At 36.8% G+C, this 14194-nt stretch overlaps 1 protein-coding gene across 4 annotated transcripts in view; it reads left to right on the top strand.

Moving 5' to 3' along the window:
- Window positions 1–720: 720 nt before the first annotated feature.
- The window catches only part of LOC103699036 (uncharacterized), a 59966-nt gene continuing 46492 nt past the window's right edge, over window positions 721–14194 (top strand). For 3 of the 4 annotated variants that reach the window (XM_088706873.1, XM_088706875.2, XM_088706874.2), the window contains exons 1-7: window positions 721–1204; window positions 1880–1932; window positions 5400–5492; window positions 5587–5810; window positions 6832–6898; window positions 12196–12306; window positions 12627–12686. In XM_088706873.1, the coding sequence (XP_088562999.1) occupies window positions 805–1204; window positions 1880–1932; window positions 5400–5492; window positions 5587–5810; window positions 6832–6898; window positions 12196–12306; window positions 12627–12650 (972 nt within the window). In that variant the 5' untranslated portion in view covers window positions 721–804 and the 3' untranslated portion in view covers window positions 12651–12686. Of the gene's footprint in view, window positions 1205–1879; window positions 1933–5399; window positions 5493–5586; window positions 5811–6831; window positions 6899–12195; window positions 12307–12626; window positions 12789–14194 lie in introns of those variants that run through there. The other variant, XM_039120126.3, reaches the window with a different exon arrangement.

The following is a 14194-nucleotide window of genomic DNA, read 5'->3' as shown; positions in this document are numbered from 1 at the left end:
TTGAGGCCTTCTTGTATTTTTCCAATTTGCTATGTTCCTTGCAAAACAAATTATCTTTCTTCTTGCAACACAAACATTAGTATTTATACTTCAAGGTTTTGTGATCATCAAAATCAATCTTTAAATCAATCTTTGGGTCATCATACTATATACATGCGAACACCATATGCTGAAAATTGTATATCGATTTATCTAGAGGTGTATATTGATTTGCTAGATGACTAATTTGCTTAGTGTGTATCATCTGATTATGTTGTATGTGATGGTAAAAAATACGTTCCGAAAATAAGAAAAAAAAAGGATACAACATTTTATTTTTAATTACGGAATTGACGGTTTCTTTAGTAAGAGGATTTTTTTGACTTTTAGATTTCTTCTTTAAGATGGGTATTAGAGAAAACGTTGTAAAATAAGAAGTCCGTCCTATATCATTTTTTCTAGTGTTTGTGCTATATAATTTTAGTTCTTTTCTTCTCAGCCCAAACAATTTTGAAAAATATAAAATAAATCTATTTTAAGTTTTTTAAAATAAAAATTTACCAGCCATGAGCATAACAATAATAAATTTTTGACCAGGCGATGCAAGGCCAACCTCAAAACTGTTATTCATTGTCTTTCACCCATATAACAAAGTATCACATCCTGATCAAGTGATGCCACGTGGACAAACCATGTTCTCCCATTGCCTTTCCAATCACCAGGCTAACCTCAACACTAGCCCATCCTCCCCTTCCCCTTCCCACCCCTCCTCTCTCCACCCGCTCTTTCCTAGTCCAAGCCTATGAGCTGCCACTATATCCTCTTATGATGCACCCGACGAGGCCATGCCTCTCCACCCTCTCCCGCTCCTCCCTTCTCCTCTCCCCCCACCACTTCCCCTCCTCCTCTTCTCCCTTCTCCTCACTTCGCCCCCGCCGCTCGCAAGCCTTCCGGCCCCTCTCCTCCCTCCGGGAGACGAAGAAGGCCACTCTCCGCAAGGCCTCCAACGTCCCCCAGAACCTCAAGTTTGACGGCCGGAGGGGGAGGGACGATGGGTCCGTCTCGGATGACGGGGACGGGGCGTTGGGAGGAGAGACGGCCGTGAAGGGCACGCTTCTCGCGGGGCTTCTGCTAGTTGGGGTCATTGGAGGGTTCGGTACGGTGGGGTACGTCTACAAAGACCAGATCAATGCCTTTCTCACCCAGTTCTCGGATTTCATCGAAGGTCACTTACTCCCTCCATCTCCTTTTCTTTTTCTTTGTTCTCAAGGTGGTTTTTGTGAAGCTATTTTGATCCAATTCGGTGGTTCTGTGAAAGTTTCGAATTAAGAACTTCGTGTTTTTGTCGTGGTTTTGGTCGAATTTCGTGGTTTTGGATGTCATCTTTGGAAGTTCTAAGGCCTTGGGCGTGATTCTGGCGGAAGTTGGTGGCTCTATTATATAATGGGTTCATTCTGAAACTTGAGTTTTTTTAGATGGTTCCAATTTGAGGGTGAGCCGGCGAAGTGCCTATGGACGAATTTCCATCAACGGAAAAAATTTATATCCGGTACTGCCCATCTAAGAATCACTTTAAGTCGTCGTGAACTCAAAAATTACCCAAGAGTGATCATAAGGGTGATTCCTGTAACATATAAGTTGTTACGAACGAGGCCACTTAGAATCTAATAAAAAATGATAATCATGATCAGATAATCATTATGGGACTGCTTAAGATGCATGTCCAGTGAAAAAGTATTCGATTTTTTGTTATTGTCTAACATGCTTCTACTTTGTCTAACTGATTACCACAGCATCATACTGTCAACAAGAAGTACGACTTATGGTATTTGTGTTTTTTTCGATAAGTAATATTGTCTTGGTTTTAATGCTGGAACATTTTCATGCTCTTTGTGATCAGGTTATGGCCCTTCTGGATATGCCTTATTTGTACTTGTTTATGCTGCATTGGAGGTAAGATTTAACAGCACATAAACTCCTATTATTAAATTTTTAGTGATTAAACTACCATACATTCAGAACAACTCTGAGACCTTAAGATCAGAAGTTCCAGAGAGCTGGGTGACGTTATAAAATTCTTGTTAGGGTTTGTTTAGGCCTACAATCACATGGTGTACCTAGGTCCACGTTGGTGTTTCAGCCTTTTGTGGTTTTCCTTATTTTCAAAATAAGCTCGCCCTTTGGTGGATTTGACTTTGTGCGGAATACTTCAACACATTGCATTGAAATCTTGCAGAGTCCACTGCAAGAACATAGCATTTTGCAAGAGTATGTTATGAATGCTGCCTTTTGTCAACAGAAGTAATGTTTCAGAATTTCTTTGTTTTTTCCTTTTTTCTTCATCTGAGTCCCAGCTGATATTCTAGGAACAATTGTGCTCATTTTTCTTGCATAAAGATGATAACTTCTGTAGTGAGAAAAGGATTTGTGGAAATAGGGATTTCAGGCCAGAAATAAAAAAGAGCTCCGAGATTTACATATTCTGAATTGCTTATTAGATCCATGTGCATGTCCTTATCACATATCAGATTTTAGACTAGGAGATACAGAATTTAAGATTATCTTATCTAATCATTCAGTAGAGTGTCAAAATCATGTATGATATACCCAATTTTTATTCTCAGGGTGTAAGTAATAGTTATCTTATTAAAGAAGAGTGTCTTGTCGTGATACCTATAATAACAATGATGGTTCTTTGAGTATGCACACAAACAGAGAGATCAATCATTTTGAATAATCATCAGTAAATAAAGGGGCAGATAATATCATGCAAAAGTCAGATTACATAGGTCCTTGAGTCAAGAAATGCTGAACCAGTCCGTATTGAACTAGTTTGGTTTTTGATCGGGTCGGTTCGGGCATAGAAAATGGTTTCGGCCTCGTAAGGGCCCGGCCGGTACAAGAGCGAACCGGACCGGTTCCGTCTGGTTCGGCTAGGATTCGGTGCGATCCGGCACCGAGTCCGGTTCGATCTGCCACAGCGTGCCGCGCGCGCTGTGTCCTTTTTGGCCGGTTCGGTACCAGTCCAAACCGGTTTGGTGGCTGACCGGTATGCCTACCGGTACTGGTTCGGCGATCTTTACTTGAGATGCGTATGATGAAGGTCCTGAGCTTGCCAAATTATCAGCAAGCCTTTTCAATGACTCCTCTCTCTCTCTCCGCCCCTCCTCCCCTCCTCCCCCCGTCCCTCCCTCTTATCCTATTTTTTCTTCTGTTTTCTCCCTTAGAAGGAGAATAGGAGTGTACACACCAGGGTGGACCAGCCACTAATCTTATAAGGGTGTGCCCAGCCCCCTCTAGCAAGTGTTTGATCCCACAAAAACCCAAGAGATGTGAAGACAAAGAGGGAGAGAGATAAGTCAGATAGGAAGAGAGATAAGCATCCAGATTATTTTAGGTTATAGATAGGTTAGCTATGGGCACAACAATGGAATTAAGTTCCAGTGGCACAGGGTGTGCCGAAACATGCATTGCGCTGCGCTTCAACCAAAAAATATTGAAAAATTCTAACAAACTCTTTTAGTTTAAAAACATTTTAATAAAAAGGCTCCACAGGTGCTACACCGGGTATTGAATATGTGTGGCATGGTACATGCTGTCTGGCATGTGAAATCATGGACACTGCTGAACAACTCCAGATAAAAAAAATAAATTACAAAAGCTTGTATGATTATTATTTGGTCCTTGGTGAAAAGCTCTCCTGTCATATAAAACATTTATGACAATTCGATTGCTCCACTTTTGTCCTGAAATGGCGCTGTGATAATTGATCACTATCTAACCCTTAACCATTATCAGTCATGGCCATTATGACCCTGGCTCAAATCAAAACTTGATAATCTCATAAAATTTGATAAAGCAAATGTGGCCATACTTAGGTCCAGGTTTATGTGTCTGATTAGCCAATATTGGATAGATGCTTTCCTTGTTGCACAACTTAGTCCTCACCCATAGTTGATCTCAATGACCCAATTAGCTTCCAACCAGTGGGACTATGGCTTGTACTCTTGGACAAGTGTTTGACCTCAAAGATAAAATCCTAAATTGCAAAGAGTAGTTCTGCCCTCACTTCAAGGGACCACTTGCATGAAACATATGGTATCTAAATCTGACTTTGACAATGATATCGTAGATGGAATCACAGTGTTGAGCCGTTCAATATGAAAAACACCCATGCGCTACTGAAAGTCCCTATTTTGGTAGGACTAATATCATTCTAATCTTATTAAACATTGGATATTTTGGCAGCCATGTGACTGCAATCGCCAACTTGATCCAAAGTTTAGAATGAATTTGACATATTTAGATCATTTAATCCTCATGATAAGCAAAAAGCTGAGTACTCAGGCATGCTTACAATGCACCCATGGATTCTTTTCTGGCTTAATCTGCAGCACAAACCCAAAAAATATATGAGTGTGTTGATCAAGAAACATCCATAAAATATTCAATATCAAAATGTGAAAAAAAAAAAAACAAATGACTTTTAGGGCATGCATCAAATCCAACAAGCTAAGTGGGCTCTTTAACACAAAATCACGATCCATTTTCCGTTCATCTTGCTTTCTTCTGTCTTGTGTTTCCTGCTTATTTTGTTGTTTTCTTTGTGATTATAGAAGAGTTAGTTGTATAATAATGTGATTTTACCACTAGTATTCAGTATATTAACAATATTGTATTAGTTGGATGTAGGAAAGTGGAAAGCATCTCACTGGCTTTTATTTGGGCAATTGATATGACAATATGGGTAGAATAATATTGACAGAACCCTACTCTTTAGGGGTAACAATCTATTTATGGTTATGAAATTTATAATTATTCAATGACTGTAGTGCATAGAAGATGCTTCGTGAATTTAAAACAACTAGTCAGGCATCTATTCACATGTCACGTAGTTTACCTTTCTCTATGAGTTTAAATAGGTAGTTCATCATTTGTTTCTCGAGTTCTTAGACGAATCAAATTTTGCTTATGCCCATTTGCACTACTAGAGGTTAAATTGTGTTTCTACCAGCTATCGTTCAGTGGGTCAATGAATCACTAAGGGACTAATAGAAATGATGGAATCATGGAAATATCATGGAGCAAGGATTTTAATGGGTAGTTTTGGGTGTAGGAAAGGCTGCAACTACTAATCCTTCTATTTTCAATACAAGAAGGAAATTATGTATTGTGTTTTCCCATCTCTTATTTTCTCTATGCATTTCACAGTTCTGCACAAAGTCTTGTCAATTAATATGCCTTATAATTATTAAATGTTTAAATTTATATCTTTCTTCTCCTCTGCATAGCTATGCAACTTTCTTTAGGAATTATGGAAGCAGATAAAAGAGGGGGGGGGGGGGATCACATTTTGCCTTATCTATTCCTTAGCATCCTATACCTGCTAGTACTAACATGAATTGCTCATCTTATTCTAGATTCTTGCAATTCCAGCAATTCCATTAACTATGTCGGCGGGACTTTTATTTGGAAGTGTAACAGGGACCATTATCGTTTCGATCAGTGGGACAGTAAGTTTCTTTCGAGAATGCTTTTCATGATGACTCAAATGAAACTAAAAGTGATTTTCCAAAGATTCTCACAATGGTTTCTTGACTTTGCTAGGTGGCTGCAGCGGTGGCCTTTCTTATTGCTAGATATTTTGCTCGTGAGCGTATTCTCAAATTGGTTGAAGGAAACAAAAAGTTTTTGGCAATTGATAAGGCAATAGGAGAGAATGGATTCAGAGTTGTTACACTTCTACGTTTGAGTCCTTTGCTCCCATTTTCTCTTGGAAACTATCTATATGGTTTGACATCAGTGAAGTTTGTGCCTTATGTATTAGGCAGGTCAGTTGACAATTTTTAATATTACCGTCATACTAACTGCTGATTGGTTCTATATTTATCAACCCTAGAGACAAAGGAAATGTTAAGTACTCAAATTCAAACTGATGCTACAAATTGGAGAGAAGAATCGGAGAATTATAAAATAGCAGAGATAGAGAAAATGAGAGAAAAAAGAGAGGCTGCCATGTTTAAAGTATTTGGAAAAAACAGACATATATAACAACTTATAATATGTTTTGATAGATGTGCAGAACCCACAGTATTTCCCTCCTCACCCTAATTCTGCCCCACCCTTCTTTCTGTGGTAGTTTCTGACATAAAAGAAGAACAATGCTAAAGCTACAGAAAAACTTAAACCATTACAGAAAGGAAACAAGTTCCTCTACATCTCATCACACTTGAGGTTATGCAAGCATCCAGTAGTTTATGTTAATCTAAAGGAGAATAACATTTGTATGTCATTAGGCAAGTATATTCCAACATAGGATCAAATTCTCGAATTGCATTCTCTTTTGCTGAGGGAGATACCAGACTGGAGAATGTAATATACCAGCCCTTCTACAATTTTCTGGAAATATAAGGTTCAAAACTTCAAATTTTATCTAAACATGGAGAGTAAAGGGTGAATCATTGTATCTGAATGTGCACCCACTTTGTGAAAGCTATACGAATGTGCAATTGATTCACCTAGTTACGGTAATTATGAACATATGGTGTAACTAAATGTACCTATCTTGTGACAGGTTGATTTTGCCTTGTTTGAATGTGATATAACCCAAATGGAACTTATAATTCTTCTTGCTTGTATGATGAGGATATTAGATCAATCATTGTTATATGATTTCACTAAGGTTAAAAGTTTTGGTTGTTTCTCTTTTAAATAATTTACCTTAGTTGATTATTGCCTTTGCGAATTACTTTTTGGTTAAACAGATTGGAATCAAGAATTTTGATTTTTCCATGCTCTTGAGTTTTTGACTTCTATCAGTAGCTTAGAAATTAAATATGACTTCGTATGCAGTTGGTTGGGGATGCTTCCAGGAACATGGGCTTATGTAAGTGCAGGTGCATTTGGGCGAGCCATCATTGTAAGTTTTTTAAAGGTTTTCATTTCTATTAAGTGGACTTATGTATGCTTCAGTAATATTTGGATATGGCATTTTGATGAAATTGTAAGTTGCTTTACCATCGTAGCCTCTTTAGGGTAGATGTGTCAACCACCACCCTTATCTATTAATACATCCATAATACTTTCCTGTGACTTTGATCCAAGGTCTGCCGAACCGGTAATAGGACTCATACCGGTCGGCAAGCAGGGTGATCGGAACCGACACACGTTTTTTTGAGTTTTTCAAATTTAATTAATTGGTAATAAATTGTTTTCAACTTTTTCAATGATTTTAAGTTTAATTTAATGTTTTTTTGATGTTTCTATGATTTGATATTTCTATGATTCCAGTTTAACCTAAATGATGCATCTTGTTGTTTTAAAGTGATACAAAATATAAAATGATTAGCGAGATATTGTATACTACAAAAAGCAACATGACATATCCTAAAATCAACTAGTGAGTTGAAAATATAAAATACAATCGATTACATATATTTATAATACAATATATATACCGATATCTAAAATTTCGTCGAGTGGTGATGCCTCTCATACAGATCATTAGCATAGTCAGAAGGCACATTAGCCCATCTCTCTAACCAAGCAGATTGTAGTCTTGTAGGATCATCATATAAAGAACATGCTCTAGGTTATAAGCACTTTCGGATCTCTCGCTGAAGCTCTGAGTTTTAGAGGTATCCTTTGGCTGATAAAACTATTGTGAAGGGGCCAATCCAAATAAACCGGCAGCAAAATCCAACCTGCAAGATGCTCCAGGTTGCGTAGGATAGTAGCCACCAGAAGATATCTCAGATGCACCATATCCATATCCGTATTCGTGTGGGTCATAGACTGCTTGTGGTTGCGGATAATAGAATCCAGTATGCGACTTGAAACCTGATACGTCTATGGATTCCACTTCACGTGTGAGGCATTTCAGCTACATCGTGTCCTTCCGAATGACCTCGAGGAGTCCGTCTCCTATATGTAATCGCATCCTTACGGGCTCTGCTAAATCGTGCACTGTGGTCCCTATTCTGTGTAGCATGTGTAAACTAGGACTCACAGATGAATTGGAGACCACCCTGTAGCTGTTTCATAAAAGGTGGTCTCATGTCCTCTACTTCTTCTCTGACCAGCAGATCTATGATCACTAAAACTATTCCTACTGGTCTCTAAATCTGAATGAATTGACTCCTCTTCCATACTCTCCATGGGATTGCAGGTGCCTTTTATTTTTTTTGATGTATTGAGCTGCTGCCTGCTTACCCTTCGTGCCACTCTCTGCCTGCTTATCTTTTGTGCCACTCTCTCCTGCTTATCCTTCGTGTCTCTCTCTGTCGGGCTATATTGGGAGGATAGATGTAGTCTTCTTGATTGAGTCGACCGGATAGCATAGTGGCCTCGTCTAAGCTTCTCTCGATCATATCTCTAAGAGAATGTCTTGGACAAGGAGACATCCAGGCTCATCCTACTGCCATTGATTGATCATTTAGACTCGCTTGAATGACAGTAAGGATCTGTACCTCGTCATTTGAAGAGGATGCCTCTGACTTTCTGGCTGATAGGAAGGTGGCTCTGCCGCTCGACGGTCCACCTTCGCCTTCTTAGCAACCCTATCTTTTGCTGTTTTGAAATCAACGAAGTATTTTTTCATCAGCTATCGAACCTCCTGTGGGTATTTTCGGCATATAGATATGTCAGGGTAACACTAGCTAAGTGCTGCTTCAACCTAGTTACCTCTTCTTTCTTGAAGTCTGTGTTGCTCCAGTTGCACTTCCAATGGTGCCGACTCGAGAGTATTTGTGTCAGGCTCTGGTTTCTTTTTCTTTGATGGTTTCATTCCTGCAGGTTTATCAAGTACGTCAGTTTATCAGTTATTTAAAAATAGCAAAATTTTGTTATAATGTAGGTAATTTTTTTCTCAAAAAATATATCTGATTTATCTAATACATAATACTAATTTTTTTTTATTATTTATTTACTGATATATATGTTTAATAATTTTTAAATTAAAAAAATTGTTTAAGTACCATAAATTTAGAAAAATATATTTTTTTCATAAAATACTTCTTAAATATGTATTACGTAATACTAATTTTTCATAATTTTTGGTATTAATTATATATTTTTAATTATTTTTCAAATTCAAAATAATATTTAAATATAAATATTTTAAAAAATTAATTTCAGCTTAGATACATGTAGAACCAACAATGGATGCTACATGTATTTTTAGGTTTTGGGCATTCATCAAAAGACTATTTATTTCTCAATTTTTTGTAAATTTAGGCCTAGGCCACTGTGCGCATGATCGCGTCAAAATCTGAGTAAATGTACATCAAATTTTACTGGAGAGTAGCTTACGTGCACCTAAATACGCTTCTGATTTTATATTTTTTTAGATTTTTTATTTATTTTTTAATCAAAAAATATATTTTTAATTTTAAAAATATATATATAATTCAAAAATTAAAAATTTTTATGTCATCGTATAGATCATCTATAGATCTACAACATATTATAAAATCAAATCAAAATCGAAAATTTTGGCATGATCTCTTCTTATTTTGCAAATTTTGAGTTATTTTTTAGAGCCTCCCAAAAAATAGAGTATAAGATAAAAAAGAGGAAGTACATTTTATTTAGTCTTGGATCTTCCTTAAATCATGCTAAATCAGTGTAATTTTCGTCGTGGGGGGAAGGGAGAGATGTTTAGAGAAGGGTTCATAACATTGGGAAGACCTTCTCGGGCCTTTCCAACATCCTCTTATAAGACGGAAGAAGGAAAGGAGGGGCCCAGTTTAGAAGGCCTTTCCAACATCCTCTTATAAGACAAAGGAAAGGGGGAGGGAGCCGGATGGCTTGCATCGAGTTCGAATGGAACCGGTTCCGGTTTCGGCCAGTTTGCGACTGGTTTCGGTCGGTTCGGTCCGATTTTGGCCCCTTTCGGCCGGTTCGGGATTGGTCCTGATTTTAACAACCAAACCGACCCGGTTTTTCACTAGGTCGGCTTGGTGTGGGCCGAATCAGACGGTTCGGTCCGGTTCTGCCAACCTTGCTTTGATCTATTTTTTGTTAGTTTTCTACTACTTATTGCACTTGGTCTTGTTCTTTGTATATGGCCATGGAAATAGTTGGTTATCTGATTTCACAGCAAAGGAATGCACATAGATGAAGAAACAAAAACTTGTTAACATCGCAAAACTTATAAAATGATTGATTGGAAAAAATGATTCAAAAATTTACAAATCTGACTTTGAAAAATCATTCAGGTAAAGTCGCTTTGTATTTTCATCTATTTATTGATAGTTTGTTTAAACACAGAGAAGTTCAGTGAAAGAGTACTAAATTTATTGAGATTTTTGAATATGTTGGGCAACAAAGTTTCTATATGAGGCAATTTTCCTCATCCAAACAAAGTACAAATTTTTGATGTCAATATCCATATTATAGTCATCAATTTCTGATTGATCTTTCATCCTTTACATCAAAAAAAGGAAAAAAAATACTAAGGTCATTATTTGTGCTCCTGATAATGTATCTACATAGTTGAATCTTCTTCTTCTTCTTAAAAGTAATGATGGACTGCCACCAAGTGTTACTATGTCCTACCCTTAAGAAATGCCTCCCAAGGCTTGAAACCAGACAGTCCAGCACCACCTCTAAATGAGGGGGTGGGGTGCAACTTCACTGTGTAAATGCTTCAAACTTACCTTCATTAATATTAGGTTTTTGTTAGTGATCGTATGGTTGATTTGTTTATCAACAAAGGGTTCTAGAGTGAGGACCCGTGCGGGCGGTGTTTAGTCCCACATCGGTTATTTGCTGGGTAGATCTTGAGTACTTATATGGGATCAAGGAATCCAAATAATACTTTGAGGTTCTGGGTTGTGACACCCAACCAATGCATAGAATAGATAGCTTGCACTACACTGGCCAAAATATTAATTCCTATATTGTTTTATCTATGTTATAGTTTTTTTTTCAGGATTTCCATCTCAAATCGAGATAAACTAAGATCTTAGTTAATCTCAAGGGCATACTATTAGCGAATGAAACCTTAAACCATGTGCACTAGATAATCCTCTCAAATAAGAGATGCAAACTCTAGATCAAGCTTTAAAGGAACAATATAATTACAAGCATCTATCTCATCCAATGGCATTCATTTCATTCAGTGGCATGAGAAGTAGAGCACTCATATGGATAAAAAAAAACTGGATATGATGGGTTGGGAATGAAACCGTGCATGAGACCTTTGTAGTGGTGCTCCAAGTCTGGGAAAAATTCATCTAAAAGTAACAAGTACATGTAGCATAGGAATCATTGATAGGAGTCTTTGCTAGCACTGAATTAATTTGGATGGTTTCCTCAATTGATGAAGTTTGACATGAGATTTGGAGAGTCACTTTCAAATCAGGTTGGGAGAAGGAGAGAAGCCTAGCGTCTGTACTCTTTATCCCTTTGAAATTGGTATTTCAAATTGAACCGAAAAATGAATCTATTTCATCTTAATTGGTTCCCAACTGTTCATAACAAGTGGTTTAGTTTTTGTAGAAGATGGTCCAAGTAGATAACAGAATGGGAGTTTGTTTTCTCTCTTTCAGTGAGCATGTTGGATTCAGATTCCAAGAATTCCTTTGCTCTAACCTGACTAAGAAGTTTTTAACATAACAGGTCAGGCTGGGTTAATGCTCCGGGCTGGCTATGAGCTCTATATTAAATCTGTTTTATTAGATAGCTTGGATTTGTTCAATCATATTCTTGGGCTCATATCGCTTCTGGACAGAAATTATTGGTATACATATACATACATACATATATGTATGTATATGTATGTATCTCTCTCTCTCTCTCTCTCTCTCTCTCTATATATCTATATATATATATATATATATATATATATATATATGTATGGATGTATATGTCTATATATAGATAGATAGATAGATAGATAGATAGCGATAGAGAGAGAGAGAGACCTGTAATCTTCAATTATATAAATGGCAGTTTAGCTGCAATAATTCACATGTTGCCGGGATGCAAAGGATATGCTATATCAGTTACTTTGATCAGGCAATAGAACCATCTGCACTCTCATGAAAAAACTCATCTCTTTTTTCCATTCTTTACTTGTTGATAGATGCTATTTATCTTTTGCTCGGATTTTTTTTTTTTTTTCTTTTTGCTTCGATCTTTATTCCTTTAACATATACATTTGAGAGGGAGCTTGCTGTCTGACCATGATTTTTGTTTCCCTTATCCTTGTAGCAAGAAGAGTCAGATGTGGGCTTACCAGGAGGAAACGACCAATTAGTGACTCTTGGACTAGGCTTGTTATTTACAGCCATTGCTGCAGCCTATGTAACTCGGCTTGCAAAGGTAATGGCTATACTCACTCCTGTTTCACTGACTACTTGTCATGCATGTAATTGCCAATTTGTAGTTCAGGGAAGTGAAGATTTAGGGTGAAACTGAAAATTAGTGCTGAATAAGAACAATTATGTACGTTACTATGTGCCGTGCATGTATTTAGTAAGCAAATTAGAACAGACCTTGGATTACAGGAAATTTCACTATATGACTTAGAAGGGTTTTAGGATATAATTGAAATGTTTGAGAATTTAATTTATGCTTCCTGAAAAATTCTGAATGTCTACATTCTTGTATTTCTCATATTGATTTTATTAATTGTGGTACAGGATGCTGTGAAGGATATTGAGTAGAAGCACAACTCTTTGCAAGAAGTTATGAGGAAATGGGTAATTCCCTAATACAATATCAAATTTAGAAAGTGTACAACCACCTTGTATAGTATTGGCATCTTTTTGAAGCATCTAATATAATGCAATTAATTTTTCCCAGTCATTGTCCATAATAATTTCAATGACTTACGATGTAGTATGACTTTTAGTTGCCTTTTTTACTTAATGGTTTTTCCAAGGATTAATTTAATTTATTCTCCCATTACATGGTCATAGAGACATGGACATACTAATTCTTCTAAGGACTCAGTTTGGTTCGCAGAAAAAAAAAAGGGGAGAAAGTGTGGTCAACGGAAAAATAAAGAAATGCCTCTTGTTTGATTGGAGTTTTTAAAAAAGAGAGATGGAAAAGTAGCATTCCCATGAGAATAAGATTTTCATGTTTCATGAGAAAAAAATCTATGGGGGACATGAAAAAGCTACTTTCCCACCAGTTGGTAATTGGGATCCTTTTTTTTCCAAAATTACCCTTAAGCCATTAAAATCTATGAATAGATATTTTTCTTTATTATGGGTATAATAGGTATTTCATACAACTTTTTCATAAAAATAGATGTTCAACCAAACATAAGTCACTATGTAATGTGCTACTTTTTTATGATCAACTAAATATGCCAAAACCATTTTCTCAGGAATCTTTCCAAGAAAAATATTTAGGTGAGAAAAAATTCTTTCTATGAACCAAACGAGTCCTAAGAGAATTATTGTATTCTAGTTTTATCCAGAAATAGAGGCCCTTCTTTTTCTGGGAAGGCTGCCTCAAGTTAGCTCCCTTAAGGCATAAGAGGCTTTATTATCATGATTCCTTGCTTCCACTTTGTTGAGTTTAATTACCTGCAATGCCTGATGGAGGACCCATCACCTTCACTTCTACCTACACCGGTGGGCAATTTCTGCCATGTCCTCACAGCTTCTGTTTTCTTGGTGCCAAAGTTAAAAGCACCATCAAATAGCAACCCGAACAATGCTGATGGCAGCTGTTGCTATAAAATTCGATCACGAATGATCTTGAAGACACACTCCATGGACTTTCCGATCTTAACAATGTTCTGAACCAATCTTGTGATCTGGAAAATGAATTAATAAATTTCTAGTCATTGGCTGATTTGCTATTTTATTTGATGTCCTCAGTCTTCCTTCTTTGCAACTTATCTTTTTTCTGGTTTGAAATAATGCAATTTATAAGAAAATTTGGAGTCAAGTTGGAGGACCTAGTAACTCTGATTTTAAGCATCCAAGATGAGTAATAACTTATTGAAAGGGGAAATACTGCAAAAAAGAGAATGACTCATTTATAGCATATAGATTTTTTTGGTAATATTTATAGCACATGGTTATTGGTCGGTACTTGGTATTTTATTCATCTGATCTGAGTGATATAGCTGATTACTATCAAAATTATCAGCATATCAAACATCTCGTTATGCCCGTGATCTAACCTCAGTATAAAGCAGAAGGAAAGAGTGGACAAGATTAGGGTATAAACTCAGGTATGAACAGGCATA

The sequence above is a fragment of the Phoenix dactylifera genome, chromosome 11, assembly GCF_051530095.1.
Source record: "Phoenix dactylifera cultivar Ajwa chromosome 11, Ajwa_hap1_PhDact_Kaust_v1.1, whole genome shotgun sequence".
NCBI classification, from domain to species: Eukaryota; Viridiplantae; Streptophyta; class Magnoliopsida; order Arecales; family Arecaceae; genus Phoenix; species Phoenix dactylifera.
This window is presented reverse-complemented; position numbering and strand designations above follow the sequence as displayed.